Raw genomic sequence first — 20,324 nt, forward strand, 5'->3', positions numbered from 1 at the left:
TATGGGGAAAGAGAGAATTAAGAGTTGGTGTGGGAACCGAACTAGGAGAATGAGAAAATGACTATATTAGGCAAGGGAAAGGGGTCACTTAGCATCGACTAAGCGAAAGCATACGGTCGTTGAAGAAGCTTTAACATTAGGCAAAAATTCACTATCATACATTTTGTTATCAATTGTTTTCGTCTCTCAATAATGAGAACTTAATCAACCATGAATTTGAAAGGTTCGAGCCTTGCCGAAAGCCATCACGGCGTCCTCTAGCTGCCAAGAGTAACTCTCAATCCCGGAACAGTAAATCGATTGCTGGTTTTTAAAATGCCAATTGATTTGAGGGTAAAGGGAAAGAGAAGGATTGGGGCATGGCTGATGAGTTAAAAGAAGGTTAGAGATAGTGGAGTCACTTCCCAATTTTAGAAGTCAGTGGATGTTAGACGCAATTTAGATCAGATCAGCACGGTCAGTTGGTCAGGAACAGGGCCTTGAAGCAGAACTATCGGCTAATTTATTGTAAAGGGAAAGGATATGATGTATATGTCTATTTCTTGAAGGATTTATCAACTTTTCCTAACTAGAACTATTATACTATATCAGTACTTTTCCAAGGCAATGTTCCTAAACAGAGAATTTAATTATTTATTTACTGACAGTGAATGAAAGTACTGGCTAGACCTTCCATTGCCATCTGCTAAAGTCTATATGAAGAGATGGAAGAACTTCATAGCGTTGAACTTAATCACAATAGGCTTTCGCTTTTGGTTAGCATTTGCCACAATGATATTGTGGCTACGCGAAGTTGCGAGACCATCTCGGAGCCATTGACAGGTTTTTCATCTGTGTTACCAAATTTTGAAGAAACCACGGAAACTATCTTTGTGGTAGTCCAAAAGCACAAGTATAATTCACATTGTGAGTACCCACTACAGCCTTGAATGTAGCAAGTGTTTGATGTATATATCCTCCAGGAATTCTTTTGGATGTCAGGAATTTACCAATAAACTGTCTGCTCTCAATATTTTGTCCGTTCAGGATTCAAATCTCTATGTATCTTTTCCGTCATTTCAGTTCAGAGCGTAAAAGTTTGTTTCTCGGAAAGTTTGTCGCTTAGCCATATCTGGACTGGACTCGCACTAAAAGGTACCTACATTTACGACATGAGCCTACTTTGGCATTTCGACGATCTCCCTGTATCCGACATCCGACAAACCTACTTGGTAAAGTGAGTAACAAAGCTTTTGAAGATCATACGAATTTGCATTGTGAAAAGCCGTGATGCTACCAACATTCTTTGGTAACATGCTGCATTCCACAAAACGAAATATGATATATGCTTAGCATGCTATAACCGGATTTATCCAAGCGTAGTTCGTTCAAAGATAGTAGCGGGTTTGATGAAAGCATTGTAAGCCACTAGTTGTACCCTGAAAATATCATGGCCCTCCTTTTTCACACTTCAAATACCGCGGGCGAATCACTTGCTATGCATCAGTACAAGCAGCACTAGAGTCAAGATCAAAGCACTACCTATTCTATCTTCATCAAATAAGTAAGTGAAATTATATCGGCAAAATAATGAAGCCGTTCAAATAAGAATGAGTCTTCATTCCAGTTTCTCGAACATTCAACAATTTGGCATTCTTCCCTGTACATTGGTTTTTAGAAATGTTTTACAGTGATTCTCTTTTACTTATTACTGACGTGGGCTGGATCTGAAAACACTCTTTTTCTTGTATTATAATCTCATGAACAGTCAGGCAAGCTTTGACTGTTGTCTATTGCATTGGGCATCGACAAGACCAGCTATTTTCTGAGTTGATCTGGAGCAATGCTTTATCATGGATCAATTTTCATATGGATTTTCATTCTTACTAAATGCTCTGGAGTTTTTGCTCAAGGTATGACTGAATCCATCTGCCCAAAGACTACATTACTAATATAAACAAGCAAAATTTCAACAATTTCCAAATTCTACCATAACTTCTACATCTTACACTACACAAGTTAATCAATCTTCGATCTTCAATCCAAAAAGTGTACTATATGAATCACCAGCAGAATCTTCATCGATTCATAGTGACATCGAGACAAATAATTATCCATCGCCGACGTTGAGTCTTCCTACTAGTTCTTGGACCAATATTGGTACTACAAGACATGAAAGCTCTGCCAATCCTCTTGCCGTCACTACCACGCCTCAATGGCCTGGGAGATTCAGTGGCGTTACATCTGACACAGTTCCCGTCAGCAATCCTACATCCCAATGGCCAAGCAATATCAAAAACGTGACTTCTATCTTCACATCAACCCTCAATTCCACCTCGCGCTCTCAAAGTTTCATCACTTCAACAACTTTCGCACTCAGCACAAACTTCGGTTATCCAATTGCGCCCACTAACTCGAGACAACTGATCAATAATCCAAACACGACTATATTCTCTTTTCATCACCAAACGGTCTCTAGTTTCGGGCACAGTGAGACTGGAACTTTCAGCAACACTATAGTCAACACATCCGTCACACCTCCTGAATTAGATCTCGAGACGGATCCGTGCATTGCTCTTGATTCTCCTGATGACGACTATTATGAATTCATTCTGGTACCCAATACGAAAACAATTACACTTGCTAGTAATGCAACATACACCCCAATACCAGAGTTTACTCCTCCAACTTATTGTCCACCGGGGACATCACCAGCGTATGAGCTACCAACATTTCCATTTGGTAATGATACCGACCCAAATCTGTCAGAGTCAAATGAAACAAGTACAGGAGAATATTTAACACTGTCGCCATTAGCAACTCCCAGTTATTCACAAATAAGGACGACAACCGTTGTTGTTACAAGCAAGAACCCACAGGTTGTTATTGCCTCTTATACCCCACCACGTTTCCCGGGAGTTCCAGTAACAAAAATTGGCAAGCCATCTACACCAAATTTTACGTCAAGTTCTACACCAGGATCTTCGGGTAAAGCAGTTGGCCCGGAATCAAACAGTGTAGGGAATCCTGATGCAGAGTCTAACAATGATTCTGGATCACCTTCACTTTCTACAACTTCAGTGGTAGTTCTTGGAGTACCGATTGTCTTGACACCGAGCAATGTTGTTATAAATGGGCATACGATTCAAAGACAAAATTCCCCTTTAACCATTAAGCAGAAGGGGCATATATTTACGGTTAATCCATCTCAAGTAATAGGCCCAGAAACAACATTGACATTACCAAGTTCATATAGAGCTATCGAATCCACGAATCCAGCGACAACGAGAATGCAGTCGCAACCAAATCCAACTTCTGCTTCCGGGACAGATAGTTCTGGGAAATCGCCAACTCTGACTACCAATTTAGGAGGGAATATCGAAATGTCAGCAATTTCGACTGTGGTGGATAACATTTCGGTGAAACTAGGAGAATCTATTGCCGTTGTGAATGGTAAGAGCTATTCAATAGGTTCGGGAGCTCCTCAAGTAGTGACTGTTATAAACACCCAGACAATCACGATTGGTATTGCCGGAGTCCAATTTACGCACACGACTCTGGCGCCTTTACTTGTTGAACCTACGAACCATGTGATTATCGGTGGTGAGCCCATAAGCGTTGGAAATTCGTTGGCATACATCGGGTCTTCAACGTTTACTTACGGATCAGGATTGGCCATTCAAACTGACGTATTCAATGGACAAACAATATGCATCTACCCTAGTGGAGTAGTCTTTGCGCGAACAACTTTAGGGGGTAACTCAAGATCAGGAAATCAAATTGGAATAGTTGGCGGTCTCTCGGTTACGGAATTAGGTTCATCAATCGCAATTATATCTAGCATTACGTTCAATATTGGACCAGGTGCTACTCCTACCAAGACAGTGATCAGTGGGGAAAGTATATCTGCGGATCAAAGCGGCCTGGTGCTTGCTGGTACAACTTTAACATACCCTCTCATTCTTGCGACACATCCTGTCACAATTTCAGATGTCATATTCACGCAAATTGGATCAAGTCTAGCAGTTATAGACGGAACAACCTTAACTTTTGGACCAGGAGCAACACCTACTAGTCATACCTTCAATCGACAAACTATAAAAATCGGAAGTAATGGCATTGAGTTCTCGAAGACCACATTTACAGGTGTCTCTGAATCTTCCTCGATGCAGGCTATGCCTACAAGTACAAGTAAAGGATCGAAATTCAAAACTACCGGCGAAGACTCAACACACACATCTACATCTACAGCGGCGACATCCACAGATCAAGAGAGCGACGCTGGGAAGATCAACGCTCCATTCGAAATATACGGATGCATCACTCTTGGTCTCATTATGATGATGACTTAATTGAAAGATGAGATAATGTTTCATCATGGAGTTCTAGGAGTTATGAAAAAGTCGGGTGGAAAATTGGGTGGAATGGGAAGATTGATACGTTTCTCGAAGATGTACTTATGTCATATACGAAGACTTCTTAGTGATATTACAATAATAATGATACTAAACTGCTCTTTCAAAATGCTCCAAAAGAATACTTATTATGCTCATATGTCGAAACTTGGAAGGGATTGTACTATTTGAGACCCGATGGATGTAACGCATACAACAATTCGTAAACAGAGTGTTCATGGGTTCTTCCAGTGTTAAATTTAGTAGAAGTTAGAGTTAGAGCGAGACCGAGACCGAAAGCCGAATTCTACAAGTTCTCACGCAGATGATTGTAATCCAAATGGTTTATATTGTCCGGATTCAAGGTGGTTGTAAAATCGAGGGCTGTCGATGTGGCGGGGTGTATTTATCAAAATCTCAGGCATGCATAGTAAAGACGCTGAGGGACGTCACCTTGCACATGGAAATTGCATGACTCCGATTTTATGTGATAGATACCGAAACGAGAAACATACATACCCCCCCGTTCAGTAAGATTCAAATTCAAAATCAAAAGAAACTACAACATTTACACAAACGTTCGAAACATCACGACGCCGTCGACTACTAAACTCTACAATAGACTGACCGGATATACTGGCTCAGTCAAACCCTTATACCCCACCCCTTCACGTTCAATTTTATGCAGCCATCGCCTCCCGATAATTTTAACAGCATTCTTACCTTCGAAAACCCGTCAGACTTACCCAATACCTCTAATCATGGCATTCACTCTCCGCAAATCCAGTCCAGCGAGCTGGTCAGTCCTCGAAATGGACTTGATGACTCAACGGCAAGCTCAACCCCTTCAACAAGTTCATCAAGAGCAGGATCAGGATGGCGATCGCCACTCAATGGTGTGGATGAGGCACTGCGTGGATTGAACTTGGACACCAATCTCGAGAATCGCCCAAGACCATCTTATCAACGAATTGCCGAGTATGAAAACGCACTTGCTCCTAGTCCACCAAAAAAACAACCTGAGGGACCTGGATTTAAGGTGGTGAAGAAGAAAGGCAGTACGGGCGAGGAAGGTCCGCAACTAGAGAATTTTCCAAATGGTATTTTCAGTCCTGACCCCAAAATAAATTGATTTTCTAACACAATTTCTTTTATAGAGGTTCTGACTCATATTTTATCGCATTTGCCTGCGTCGTCTTTATCTGCAGTCTCACTTGTATCGCGTCGATTTTACAATTTGGTCACTACACCTCATGCATGGCGCGTTGCATTTTCGAGATACTTCCCAGGCCAGGATGTTACAGAGACGTTACCTATTGGAGCAGATCATATTGGAGATGATGAAGAAAGAGAACAATTCCGCGAACAACGATTTTTCACGCGACTGACAGGTTTAGCAAGTTGGAGGAGCGAATATGTGCTTCGAACACGGCTCTTACGGAGTCTTGGAAGAGGAAAACCTGCTCAAGGAGTTGAACAAAGTAACTCAAGTCGAGCAAATGGTATGGGAAATACAAGTGCTGTGACTACATATACCTCGGAATTATTCACATCCATCAATCACATTCATGGCACATTTGGACAAGGAAAGAAACATCCACGCTTTATTCATGGTACTGATGAAACTGGGTCTGCTGGTAGCAGTGATCCTAAACTTGGAAGAATTGATCCTTGGGGCCTGACTGATCCTCAACCAATGCCTCAATTTGCAGATCTCTTTCCAGGCGATGCTCCATTTGGTCTTGGAGATGGTCCTGCTGGTCTTCCAAATGTTATGGATGTCAGTCAACCTTTCGGAATGGTGTATGGAGAAGGATTTCCTGGAGGTTCGGCTTACTACAGAGCACCAAATGAAATGCGTGGCCGCTTTTTAGAACATTCGCCACCAAGTTTGGCTGATGCAGAATCTGGTATCCCAAACATACCTGCCCTCACCGAGGCAATATCATCTGTTTGGATCGCTAAGTCTTCATCTGTACCCAAAGTTACCAATGGTGTTATTGGAATCATGACTGGCTCGACACTTGGCGTGATCACTGCTTATGGTCTCGGTACTGAAACACCCAAAGCTAAGGCTGGTCAGGTGATGGCACGATGGATTCCTTCTCCTGGTGTACCTATAGTTGCAATAAGTGTGGATGATTCTTATAGCATCACACGCAAAACATCATGTCGAACTTGGGCTGTTGCACTCAACGCTTTAGGCGAAGTGTTCTACTTGACAGAAGTACCTACACATCCTCCATCTGATGCATCTTCAAATGAAGATGATTTGGGTAGGGAAGCCTGGATTGCTGGTCGTACAGTATACTGGCAGGTTGTGGAAGCTTCCCGCCGTATAGCACGTGAAGATCCATGGCAACAGGCTGAAATCCACGGCAGCTACTCTCCTAAATCTTCTTGCACTTCTATGAATCTCTCTAAACAACAGCTCAAGGCAGAAACTCGTGAAATCGAAAAATTTCTGAGGTATCGCCCATCACATTTTCGTACTATTTGTGATGGCTGGGATATGCGTCGAAGACTTGAGGTTGACTTTAGTGGTGATGATGGCAATGGAGCAGGCGAGAGCGTTTTTGTCATTGGTTGTGGGATCAATCCTGGGGAACAAGCTGAAATAAAGCGATACACAAGATGTAAAGTCGAACAATCGTCACTTGACGGATTCACATTACCAAGAACTGCTACAGCTACACCACCAGTATCATCCGAGCCAACTCAAATACCTTCGATATTTGGAAATGTATCAAAAATCAAATCAGAGGAGCTCACTTCTCCAAACTCACCAATATCATTCATGACAAATGTTTCTCGATCATCTGAGAATGTGGAGACTCCCATGGACGAAGAATGGCGGAGTTCCTTGCTATCTTTGAAGTCATATCCTGGCATTGAGATTACCACTTCTGCTATAGATCTATCAACATATGCCTTGCTCACCATTGCCGAGGATCCATTACATACTGTAAATGGAAAAACAAGTTTTACTACCTTTCCAGAGACACCATCTGATGAAACTTCCTCTACTAGCATTCCAGGTTATCGCGCAAGGTATTTGGCTGTTGGTACCAAGATAGGCCAAATAATTTTGTGGAACATGCGAGGTCCTCAATCTGCAAATCCTCAGGTGGTCAATGAGCTACATCCAATCCGTACTATCGTCACAGAATCGCCTCAAATATCATGTTTGGCAATTTCCGCACTGTTTGTTGTCCATGGTGGTAATGATGGCCTCGTACAGGCGTGGGATCCTCTTGCATCATCCAATCAACCTGTTCGCACTCTCCACTCTCGCTTTTCTTCGCGTGCTCGACGTCGATTGATCCAAGCAGAGGCAAGAATTCATGGGGTTGGCATCAATCTTTACGCAGCTGGTGCTGTCGTTCTTGATCCTGATCCAACCATCCTGCGTGGTATGGTTTCACTTGGTACTCATCTTCGATATTGGCACTACAGCTCCTCTGCTGCAGATCAGTTTCAAACTAAAAAGCGAAGGCTTCGCCGTGGCGAACGTGGTAGTAATGGAGCAACCGATCGATTTAGTAATACTGGTAGAGGAGCTTTGTTGAGTCAAATTGCATTAGAACAACAAGAACTCGATCAAGAAAAGAAAGAAAAAGCTAAAGAGGCAGCGAGATTCGCTGGTCGATTTGGTGTTGGGTTTGGTGGCCTTAGTGAAGAAGAAGCTTTACAATATGCGGAAATGGTGTCTGCTCAAGCCCTTATAGATGACGAAGAACGCCGTATAAGTGAAGCTGGATATTTTGCAGATACTGGCGACAATTCTCCTACTAAAGGCGAGAATAGTTTCGGAATTATTACACCTGAAGCTAGCACGAGAAGTCATTCCGCGGTACCAACGTCAGCTATAGAGCCTCAACCTAACTATGACCATGATCTTGAGGAGGCTATACGCCTTTCTCTGATGGAAGGTCAAGCGATTGGTGATAATGGGTATTCGCCAAGTGTTGGTGATTATGATGTCAATTTCACTTACAAACAAAAAAAGACAAAACGGTCAGAGTCCACTTCGCCATCGACCAGTCAAGTATCCAAGAATAGATTCAGTTATGAAGGGTTACATTCTATGGATAAGAATGCTCAATTGTCAGACGATCTTGAGTTTGCTTTGCAACTCAGTCTAGCGGAGGAACGTAGTAAACAAGAAGCTGAGGCTGAGGCCTTCCCAGGATTGGGGTTTGCAGGAAAGGGGAAGGGGAAGGGTCGTGCGATTTAGGTAGAAGAGATTCTTTGGGTGCAGCTTTCTTTCCTCGCGGTTGATGATTATCTTTCGCTTCTTTGCTGGCGTGTGTTTTTCTGAGATGAGCTTAAGCTGTTTGAACTGACTTTTATGATACTCAAAGACGCTTTTAATGATAGATAGACATCCAGTGCCTAGTTTAATTGTCTCAATGCCTTTTCAACATTAAATCTTGCCGTCTTATGTGATACAGTGGTTAGTATAAAATTGTTTCTGTTGATGCTTCATCGTGGAAATTATCTCCTCGGGAGCGCTTCCAGCTATCTTATGTTAATATCTATATACCTACAACGTAGGGTTGAAATTCTGTAGGCAATGGTGCTCGCTTCTAAATCTATGCAATTCAACTCACCCCTTATCTAACCGGGCTAGAACAAACCATGAACCTATAAGGTCACCCGCTCGATATCAAAGCATCGATTGCCTCAATAGAGGAGCAACCTGCTTTCTACTATGCTCAATCCTTTCTTGCCACCAACAATGTCTGATCTCCCTCTCCTCATCGACATTTAGTATGCCTTGACCCCAAATCTTTAACCCAAATCTTCTCTCTCCTTCCCCCTTGAACTTTCTCAAACATTCTACCCCTCTATTTCCCAACCCCCATACCAAAAGCTCCCTCCTAAACACTCCCTCCTTATTACTCGTTGTCATCACCGCGCAAATATCCAAAGTTCTTTCCTTCGCCCACTCACCAAGTACCTCAAGTAACTTATCCTTACTCCCCGCTTTCGCAAGTAAAAAGTCGAAATCCTGGACTACGGCACTGATACCTAGGCTCAATCCTCCTTCCTGCCATTCTTTGTAATCTTTTCGTAATATATCTCGTAATTCCATATCTCCTATGTCTTCTTTCGCGGCAGTAATTGTGGAGAAATATTCATCTCGATTCCAGGGTGATTGTGATGTATTGGGATCTTTTGCGATTAGGTCTTCAAGGAATTGGACAGCGGCTCGGTCGCTTTCGCAGGTCTTGTCGGCGGATTGGAGATTGTTTGTGTCGATTAGGATTGGTCCTAGGGTTAGATATGCTAGTTCTCCGTCCCATTGACTGTAAATCTGGGTGTTAGTGTGGTGTAGTAAGTTTTTGGATGAGAGCGAAGACGGTGGTATGTAATAAGTCAAATATCCGAATGAAACTGGATATTGTGGATCGCAAATTTACCTGATATCCTTTTCTCCGCCTACTCCATCTTCTCTCCTCATCTCCGCCCAACCATCTCTCGCCCATGCAACGACCAAGCTCGCACAACTTCCACTCTTCTCCACAATCCTCATTTCCCCCTCCTCCTCACAGATTTCCTTTGCGGGAACCTTTCCCTCTTCATCATGATGATCTATACATCCTCTTACTCTTCCTCCATAACTTCTACCCAATTCCCCTTGTAACGCATTGTGATCTACCAATATCCATCTCGTATCATCTGGTTTTAATTTCGTCAACTGCGATGACTTTATGCCGTGTTCTCTCAAATCATCCAAACTGATCAATTCTCCCACCTTGACTCTGGCTTTCTTCAAAATAGGGTGTAATTCCGGCCTCAATCCTAAATCCGCACGAGGTAGATTCGACAGAGGGATGTAGAGGGATTTGTTATGGTTGAGAGGGGAATATGTACGTAGATAGGCTAGAAGTATGGCGCTGCAGAGAGAATCGAGATCTAGTTACTGTGTGTGTTAGTTGTGTGGACGATCATACGCTAGTTGCAAATTATATCGAACTGCTCCCGCTAATATCTTTCCCCGGAGTATTACAAGAAGGGGTAAAATGATACATACCAGCCGATTCATTACCCACGACAAAGTTAACTTTTCCCCCACTTTTCAATGCGCCGTTTAGAGCAGTTTTGGCGGAGGATAGAAATGAGGAGAGGGATACGCGTGGGAGAGACATGTTTTTTTCTTCTCCCCAGAGACTAGAATATACTACGGGCTGAGAACGCGTATTGATGTTGTTTCTTGAGTGGAATTAGGAGGGGAGGGGACGCGAATAGAGACCCCACTTACGCGAGCTACGTCATTGGGTGGAAGCTTCTTTATGTGTAATTTGTATATCAAGAGGATTTTTCTTAAAAAGAAATAAGAAAGATTACTTTTGATGGTGTAAGTGAATGGACTAGGCCCTACTATCAATTCTTGTTATTTCACTTGGCAATGTTGTGCTGTTGCCAGCATGGGTATATTAAGAGTTACAAAGGCTTCTTCTAAGGTTTATTTAAGGTGGGCTTGCTTGAAATAGAACCACATTATCACCGTACGAAAGGTTTCGGAGCAAGATATTATATTTACGGTGCGAAGATATTCTCGGATTCAGAAGGTAAACAGCTAGCCATTAGGTCTAAAAGTATAACATCATCAATTCGCAGATACTATTGAATGAGCAATCAAGATAGCTAAAGCATTTCTAGATATTATGATTCAACTTGATCAAATCAGCCGCTCTTTCAGCTACAGCATAGACAATAGATTGAAGATTTCCTCTCGGGATCAAAGGTATCATACTCGCATCGACAACCCTGATGTTTTTGGTGCCATAAACCACCAGCTTTTGGTTCAAAACACCACCATCTTCTAAAGGTAACATCGCACAAGTGCCACATGGATGCCACGCGGAAATCATAGTTTTTCGAACACAATCTTTGGCAGCTTCTAATTCTGTACCAAAAGCAGCAAATCTTGGACTGATATGTCCGCCAGGTTTTAGAACTGAAGCCATCGGCTCAGTCGCAGCAATGTTGTGAATATATCGTATGAATCTGGCGTGGATATCAAGATCAATGGGATTACTGAAGTATTTGGGATCAATGATAGGACTTTCCGATACGGACGAAGATTGGATATGAACACTGCCTCGGGAAAGCGGATATCCAAGTTCACAAGCAATTGTAAGAAAGTTGCCAGTCTCGTAGCTAATGGTGACGTTTTTTGCAGAACTTGCGTCGGATCAGAAGTTTCCATGGGCTGCATATACGAAGTAGTAAGCGGAACTCTTGTCTGCGCTAGAAAGAACAGATCTTGCACATTCAGTCGTTACACTCTCTTTCTCGGGTTTGAAGGTAAGCAGCGTATGCTCTAATTCGGCTTTGCTTTTGGGTGTTTGGAAGTCTGGAACAGGCATATAAGCAAAAGACGATATTGCCGCACCAGCAAAGGGTCCATTTCTGTCAGTTTGATATGCGGAAATAGCGGCTGCGATAGCTTTTGGCTCTTGGCGGCTAAGAGGATCCAGTGTCTAGATTTCATCAATTACCTCGAAACTCATTCCGCTAGATGTATGATCTTGGAAGTTTTCTCCGACTTTAGAGTTCTCGACATGTACATCGATTCCCAGCGAGCGAAGAAGTTCAACATCACCGATTCCTAAAAGTTCTAGGATCTTTGGGGAATTCAAAGCACCGGCTGCAACGATGACTTCCTTCCCTGCTTGAAAGATATGTTCGACACCTTTGATACTGACTTTCACACCCTTGGCAACAGCCTCCCCATATTCTTTATCGAGAATGATTTTCTCAACTAGAGCATCAGTAATGAGATGGAGGTTGGATCGATCTTGCGCAGGTTTGAAGTAAGCATTTGCTGAATAGCTCCGCTCCTTCTTAACGCCATTGATTGTCGAATTCTTTACAAAACCATCAATTGAAGATCCTGAAAATGCATTCTCGGACATCTCATACTTCAAGGCATTGAAGGTATCAGCCCATGCTTTTCTGACGGCATCCATTTCCGGAGGACACGACGTTTAAATGGGACCATCAGACCCCGGGTTGCTCGAAGATGTCAGGTGATTCAGGCCAAGCTCCTTTCTTAACTTGTCGCTTGGGATTTCAACAGTATGACACTTTTTGTAGTAGGGTTTCATAGAATCCCAATCCCATCCTTCATTTCCAAGCTCCTTCCAGGCATCAAGTCCAACTTTAGATGCAGCGATAAAAGCTTGCGCATTGATGGCACTTGATCCACCAAGGAGACGACCACCAGGAAGGCCTATAGTTCGGTTTTCAAGCTCACTCTTTATTACAAGCAATCAGCACTGAACTGTTCAGGGAAGATGTGGTGGCAATTACCTGGGGAACAGTTTTAAATGCCCAATCGAGTTCTGTACCAAGCAAGGAAGGCCAAAGTGCTGGAATGTTTATCTCTGGATTTTCCAAATGATTTCCACCAGCCTCGAGAACGAGAACTTGGATTTTAGGATTCTCGGACAGTCGAGTGGCGAGTACGAGACCTGATGTATCGCCTACTACAATAAAGAAGTCGTAAATTTTTGAAGTGTTCTTTTTTGATGCTTAGATGGACGTTGTGTGAGAAAGGAAATGAAATAACGTAGTCAGGGCTTCTGGAGAGAAAGAACTTGGAGGAAAGATACATGGAGAGTTACAAGGGAGTATATAAGCAGGTTTTGTTTACACTTTCATGCAGGATAGTGGGACGTAGTGATCAAACAGTTGGAGATGATATGTTCTGATTATGTTAGGAGAAGTGCACAATCTAAAGCCTGTGTTCAATGATGGCCGAGATAGTACGGATACATACCTGCGATATGATTTCGAATCTTTCGACGTTCTCAAAATTGCAGTGGTCGGGGCGAGCTTCAACGTAGTGATCAGTACAACTCACATGGCGTCGCTTCTTTTCTTTCTGCTTTTATGAAGAGCATTTGTAATGACTGTTTTTCTAGCCACAGTTGATGATATTGGTGATGTTGGCTAATGTTGGTGAATGGATGTGAACCAGTATTTGTGCCAACTTCCCGGTGAGCTCTCGGTTATCCTTGAATACCTGAATAATGTTACATCCCCTCACGTACTCAAGTGCTTTTTAAACTCCATCTACACTGAATAACTATCCCGTAATTCAGAAGAATCACTCACGAGTTGTGAATGTCGGAAGTCAGTTCCGGACGGCCTATAACATGGCGGTATCATACTGTAACTCACTCAACGCCACAGCCAGAACCACATTGTGGCGCAAACTAATAATCAGCCACACATACCCATCTCCAGCTTCCTGTGGTCTTTTTACGTACCACAAGTCACATTACACAAGATATCATACAAGCCATGCCTCGCTCTTCCTCTCCCCCTCCAAAGCAAAATTCCCCATCCATCATTCCACCCCACGAAACCTCTCCCCTTATCTCCACCCACCATCATCCCCATGACCCTCCTCCCCCCCCACTTCTCCCTCTCTCCCAACCCTCATCCTCTACTTTATGACCCTCCACTTCCTCATCGCCTTCTGCGAAATGGTTCTCGTAGCCCCCTCATCTCCCTCTTCGAATCTTCCCTCTGTCACTCTTATTACAATTTTCCAGAGGTAAGCTTAAGATTAAATAATCGGGAAATCGTTTCAGAAATGTGTAAAATACCCGAGGTTCAGGGTCCGTTAGCGACGATTAGAGGATGGAAAAGTTTTGGGGATACGGTGCCTGGTATATCTTTTGTATCTTTAGAAGAGGGCAAATGCTGATAGGTATATAGTTCTACTAGTAGCGATCCCGATTGGCAATTTGGGAGATCGGTATGGAAGGAGAAAGATTATGGCGCTATCCTTAATCGGAGTCGGATTGTCTTTGGTAGAAATTTTTGTTGTTTGTATGTACTTCGTTGACTTGCTATCCATGATATCTTTGCCGAGATATGCCGCTAATATTGAGGTCTGATAAGGTGCATATCCAAAAATCTTCGATTTGCGTTGGGTATGGTTATCGTCACTGTTTCTTCTCTGTGGAGGAGGTTTATATTCAAGTGCGGCGTTCATGTGGGCGATGGCTTCCTCGCTGATATCGGAAGATAAAAGGTAAATAGTATTTATAATTGAGTGAATGTTCCGGACTGACTGGTGTTTGTAATAGGAGCTATGCGTTTTACTATATCTTCTCGGCATTCTATATTGCAGAACTCATTGGGTCATATGTAGCTTCTATCACGATAGATATTTCTCCTTGGATTGCCTGTAGTATGGCGATGGGATCTGTGATCCTAGGGTTACTTTTATTGTGGCTGGTACCATTTAGTCAACCATCTCCGCCACCAGAAGTATTATCACAACCAATCTCCTCATCTTCATCCTCAACACGACTACACCTTACTACCACCTCCAAGACCACCATTCTCGCTACCATCCGCCGCGCCGTAATTCAACCCAATGTTCTCCTCTGCATCCCAGTCTTCCTAGTCGGAACCCTCAGATACACAACTCTCAATGTCCTGATCCAATATTCCTCTGTCCGATTCGGCACCAAGATATCTAAAGGAGCAATGTTCTACACCGAAACAGCTATTATCAATATCTTCCTATTCCTTTTCCTGATCCCGAGGACAACTGTTTGGATAAAATCGAGATATCATGTGAGATCTGAGAAAATTGATTTGGCACTGATGAGGATTAGTGTATGTTTTCTTTTGATGGGTTCTCTTGCTATTGGGTTAGCAGCAACGAGTGGGTGGATTCCAGTTGGTATGATATCTCCCTCCTTGAAAATAAATTGAATATCTAACTTGAAATAGGTGTTTCTATCTTCGCTGCCGGCTGTGCGTACTATTCTCTTTGACTTCTCTAATTTCAGCATCCAAACTACTCTCCAAAACCACGGCTAAATTCTAACAAACCCTCTCAGTCGGATCCCGAGTCTCCACCCTTTCCCTAATATCCCATTTTATCCCCGCCTCCTCTCTCGCTACCCTCTATGCCTCGATAGCCGTGCTCGAAAATCTCGGCCATGCTATCAACGATCCTTCCATGCAATATATATTTGCAGCAACCTTACGCCTACCACCTGTTTGGCACGCGTTGCCCTTTTTTGTCGCTGCTGTAAGTACTCTTTTGATTATTAAATTTGCATACAAGGACAAGATTTAGAATGAAAGTGCTGATAAGCAATCACAACAGATATGTTATTTCCTGGCCGGTTTTTCTACAATCTTCATAAAGCTTGATGTTAATGGCAGGAAACTAGACGATGATGAAGGTCAGGAAGAAGATCTGTAAAGAAAATGCACATATGAATCAGGGTATTCAATGGTCCGGACTGCAGTTCAACGATGAAGATTATCAAATCCCCAAACCAATTAGAACATTCAAATTATCTGAGATATTGAATTTGCTTACAACATAGAACTATTTTCAAATTTCTAACTGCTTTTAGACATTCAAACCATCATATTGTTGGACTGCAATCTGGCCCATTGAATACTCGGATATTGTAGATACTAAAAAATACACTCTTTTAGAGAATTCTCTACTTGAAGGTCAAAATTTCATGAAAACTCGGCTATCTTCCACCACCACCTATTGTGCCGTCATCAGTCTTTGTAAAAATATATCCTGGCTTCCAGAGGATATATCAATACGTATTAATATAGTCATTATATACTTGTATTAGTCGAAACTCTATAAAACGCGTTTTTTTATACATTATACTCTTACAATTATATTTTATTATTTTAATAATACTTTCAATTTATATTATATAATATATTAGTATTGTTTTAATTAAATAATATAATATATATATCTTTTTAAAGACATTCAATCTAATATTAGTTTATTATATAATCAGATTATATAATCATTACTTATAAGCTTACAAAAGTAACTATTAATTCGAAAATAATTATTAATTCAAAAACAATCATTAATTCAAAAACAGCTATAAAATACGAAAACGATTATAAAATAAAGAAAACAAAAAGAGGCTTTATTTCGAAAGAATAAACAAATTAAAAAAAATCTATAAAAAATTAATAAAAACAAAAAAACTAAATTAATAAAAAAAAGTATAAAAAAAGATCTTTTTTCTTTTGAATATAAAATAAAAAAGATTATTATTCAATACAGATTCTTTAATATTATATATCATACTATTTATATAATTCATTTTAGTTGTTAACTAAAGCTAGCTTTCATACTATACTACTAGCCTATGACCTACGATAATTAGAGATACAAAATAATTCTTATAAATGTTTTATTTTATATTATATAGTAAAATAGTTAGTAAGGTAGAGGAAGATTTTAGTCCTTATCAAATTATAAAGAATCTCAAATTCTTTTATAGAATTATATAATATATTCTTTTATAAAATCTAGTATATAATAATAGTATATATTTATTATATGTTAGTCAATTTAAATCATATATTAAATAAAACGAATGAATACTATTATAATATATATAATTATTTTCGAAAGTTATATATAAATAGGTTATTTAAAAGGTTAGACTTAATTGTAGTATTAAAACTATTTATCGTAGGTCATAGGCTAATAATATGTAATATAGAAGCTAGCTCTAGTTAACAACTAAAATGGATTATATAAGTAGTATGATATATAATATTAAAGAATCTGTATTGAATAATAATCTTTCTTATTTTATATTCAAAATGAAAAAGACCTTTTTTTATACTTTTTTTTACTAATTTAGTTTTTCTGTTTTTGTTAATCTCTTATAAATCTTTTTCTAATTTGTTTATTCTTTCGAAATAAAGTCTCTTTTTGTTTTCTTTATTTTATAGCTATTTTCGTATTTTATAACTATTTTTGAATTAATAATTGTTTTTGAATTAATAATCATTTTCGGATTAATAGTTATTTTTGTAAGCTTATAAATAATAATTATATAATCTGATTATATAATAAGCTAATATTAGATTGAATGCCTTTAAAAAGATATATATATTATATTATTTTTTTAATTAAAACAATACTATTAAAAGGATTTTGACTAAATATAATATAATTAATTAAAGGTATAAAAAGAGATTAGAGCTTATATTAGTATATATTATTAAATAATTTAAATAATATTTAGCTTATAAAGAATTAATAATTAAAGAATAAGGCCTAATTGTATAGTCAGCTAAATACTTTATAAAATAGAGAGAAAAAAAGATTAGAATAATACTTTTATATTAATTTTCAGAAATAGAATCTAAAAATGATTGAAATATATAGTACAAATAAGAATATAAATGTATGAACGTTGATTATATAGTGAATAGCTTCAATTCATTAGCTACTATATTACAAGCCCTAAGCGAAAGCGAAAGAGACTAGCTCTTTTAGTAGATCTATATAAGACCTACTACTTCCTATACATAGCTAGCTCTTTAAACAGAATATAATATAGATATTTAGGATCTATAGTTCATAGGTACTACGTCTTTCGTATCCTTCTCAAACTAATAATAAAGATTATATACTAAAAAAGCTTTTGGAATATTGAAAGGAGTAATCTATATATAATAAATAGGGATTTTGAGAATATGAAATATAAATATAATACTAATTCTTGTCTCAAGATTCTTAAAGCTAAAATAAGCCCTATTTTCGAAAAGCTTGATTTAGAATATAAATTTATATAGAATAATACTTCTATTTATTATACCTATAAAATACAAAATTGATTTTAAAAAAAAGAGATCCCTTTATTAGAGAATTAGCCTTCTTATTTCCTTGATCTCAATCTTATAGAATATGTATAATAAACCTTAAAAATAAAAGTATATAAAATGTTTCCTAATATTATTATTAATAGAAGCAAATTAGAATATACTTATTAAAAACTAGAAAATTATTTATGAATAATTTGAATATATTAAATAAAGAATTATTTAATAATTTAGGAGTTAATATATTTTTTAGAATTGAGGCTTATATTATAGTAAATAACTAGTATATTAAATATTAATAAATTAAAAATTAATAATAGAATAATTTTTATATATATTAATAATATAAAAGTATATTATTTATTTATTCAAATTTTATAATTCTTAATTGATTTAATATTTAATATTGAAAAATGGTAATATAATATGTAACATTATAAAATAAGCGGGGGGCGGATATAAGTGGCCTAGTACTATAGCAAAGCCATAACGGAGGCCGACGCCCAAGGATTGTTGAGACTCGCGTCAACGATGCTAATACCTCGAGCAATATTCAATGCCAGGAACAAAAATATCGAGACAATGGAAAAAACGCGAGCTCCCACCGTGAAACCAAAGCTCCTATATTTAAGATGAATCCCTGTACGTTTCAAAAAAGCAAAAAGTAAAGACAACCCTGTGATCCCAGGTTCAAACTGGGTATGGAAGGATAGAATGTTCATGTGAGAACCTTCTAATAGGAATCGAACCAATATCTCCGGAATCAAAATCCGACGTGCTAACCATTACACCATAGAAGGATTCTTGGGAGTGCGTAATGGGTAGCACGTCAGTGCTACGCATTACGCATCTCCCTCCTCCGATTCCCCAACAAATAATCATTTCGAGCGGAGTAAGGATCCTGGGGGTTTGGGGGCTTGCTCCCATTAAAAAAAAAATCAAAATTCAAAAATCAAAAGAAAACCCGTGACAACACTTCGCTGACCCTCCGGGGGGCCAAGTAAAGGTAAGTAATTATCTATTGATAATCGACATTGTCAATTGATTAACTTTACAGATTTCCAAGACAGACAACAACAACAATTAAAGCATTATCGAGCAAGGTAAGAATTGAGGGTTTGAGGGTTTGAGGGTTTGAGGGCTTGAGGGCTTGAGGGCTTGCTCTTGATAATGTATATTTGATATTTTTTTATTTTTTTTAACCTCGAAGTATCTTATATCTTATCTCTATATGTGTTACTTTGTTAATCCTCTGGCAGCTACTGTCATTTCGTTAGCCTTCTGGAGATCAAGCAATTATCACTTTGTTAATTCTCCGAGGATTATCATTATTTCGGCAGTCCTCCAAGGGCTATAATTCTTTCATCAACCCCTCTGAGGACTATTGTCACTTTACCAGTCCTTTGAAGTCTATTATTGTTTCGTCTGTCCCCCAAGGAGTTATTCTTGCTTTACCAATCCTCGGAGGACTAGGCCATGATCATTTCGGCAGTCCTGTGTGAAAGCTCTTATTGCTTCGCCAATCCTTTGAGAGGCGCTACTGTGGAGATAGAACCTTTCGATAAATCGCTTTATCAACCCTCTAAGGACCGCCCATCGCTTCGCCAGCCCTTCAGGGGCTATCCAAGGATTACTAGCAATTATCTTCCAAAGGATCTATCTATACATATCGCTTCGCCAGCCCTCCAGAGGCCACTGCTATATCGGTAAACTATTTTCAAAAGTAAACATAAATTTTTATAATGATATCTTATTCATCAACAATCGACATTGTCGATTAGCTGACTTCGAAAGTTGAAGTAGATCTATATGAGAACATCTTATTCATCAACAATCGATGTTGTCATTCAAAAATTAATCTTGGTTTTGATCATTGTACAGGGACATAGTATAGTTCTATAGTTCTATACCAAAATGAAAGATTTCTTGACAGTAAGACAAGAGACGAAGTATTCTTTTAAGTTATTTTCTTATCCTAGTAAATAAGAATTTGATGAATTAGATTGAGTCTTCACCAAAACAAGCGTTCCTTTTCTTTTCATGACGGGTAAGATGAGGAAGGAGCTCCTTCCCATTTGGTGAATACAGAATCGACAGATTGATTTTTTCCTCACAAACCCATACACACACACACACACTCTCTCTCTCTCTCTCTCTCTCTCTCTCTCTCTCTCTCTCTTCTTTGCATTCCATTTCTCATGCAATGATGATTTGATGAACGTCTTCTATCGTTCGTATCACTTCATCTTTCTTATTTTAAACACTCAATCTTCCTAATGATTAAGAATTGCTTAT

General features: G+C 39.3%; 4 protein-coding genes across 4 annotated transcripts; 3 read left to right on the top strand and 1 right to left on the bottom strand.

Annotated features, from left to right (window-relative positions):
• Window positions 1–1,822: 1,822 nt before the first annotated feature.
• Window positions 1,823–4,331, top strand: Bfra_006043 (putative f-box and wd domain-containing protein; the record flags this gene model as incomplete). Its single annotated transcript, XM_037336416.1, has 2 exons — window positions 1,823–1,892; window positions 1,942–4,331. The coding sequence occupies 2 exons, from the start codon at window positions 1,823–1,825 to the stop codon at window positions 4,329–4,331; spliced, it is 2,460 nt and encodes an 819-aa protein (XP_037191626.1).
• A 724-nt stretch (window positions 4,332–5,055) lies between these two features.
• Bfra_006044 (putative f-box and wd domain-containing protein) lies at window positions 5,056–8,610 on the top strand (the record flags this gene model as incomplete). Its single annotated transcript, XM_037336417.1, has 2 exons — window positions 5,056–5,473; window positions 5,531–8,610. The coding sequence occupies 2 exons, from the start codon at window positions 5,056–5,058 to the stop codon at window positions 8,608–8,610; spliced, it is 3,498 nt and encodes a 1,165-aa protein (XP_037191627.1).
• Window positions 8,611–9,042: 432 nt separating this feature from the next.
• Bfra_006045 (putative exopolyphosphatase protein) lies at window positions 9,043–13,559 on the bottom strand (the record flags this gene model as incomplete). Its single annotated transcript, XM_037336418.1, has 10 exons — window positions 9,043–9,685; window positions 9,800–10,295; window positions 10,414–10,592; window positions 10,924–10,972; window positions 11,137–11,536; window positions 11,606–11,866; window positions 11,933–12,341; window positions 12,393–12,643; window positions 12,699–12,871; window positions 13,502–13,559. 10 exons carry the CDS (start codon window positions 13,557–13,559, stop codon window positions 9,043–9,045), a joined length of 2,919 nt encoding a protein of 972 aa, XP_037191628.1.
• A 430-nt stretch (window positions 13,560–13,989) lies between these two features.
• Bfra_006046 (putative alternative oxidase protein) lies at window positions 13,990–15,495 on the top strand (the record flags this gene model as incomplete). The annotated part of the gene is made up of 6 exons (XM_037336419.1): window positions 13,990–14,065; window positions 14,115–14,228; window positions 14,301–14,433; window positions 14,489–15,093; window positions 15,144–15,167; window positions 15,254–15,495. 6 exons carry the CDS (start codon window positions 13,990–13,992, stop codon window positions 15,493–15,495), a joined length of 1,194 nt encoding a protein of 397 aa, XP_037191629.1.
• Between the last annotated feature and the right edge of the window lie 4,829 nt (window positions 15,496–20,324).

This window comes from Botrytis fragariae, assembly GCF_013461495.1.
Source record: "Botrytis fragariae strain BVB16 chromosome Unknown tig00000075, whole genome shotgun sequence".
Classification (NCBI taxonomy): Eukaryota; Fungi; Ascomycota; class Leotiomycetes; order Helotiales; family Sclerotiniaceae; genus Botrytis; species Botrytis fragariae.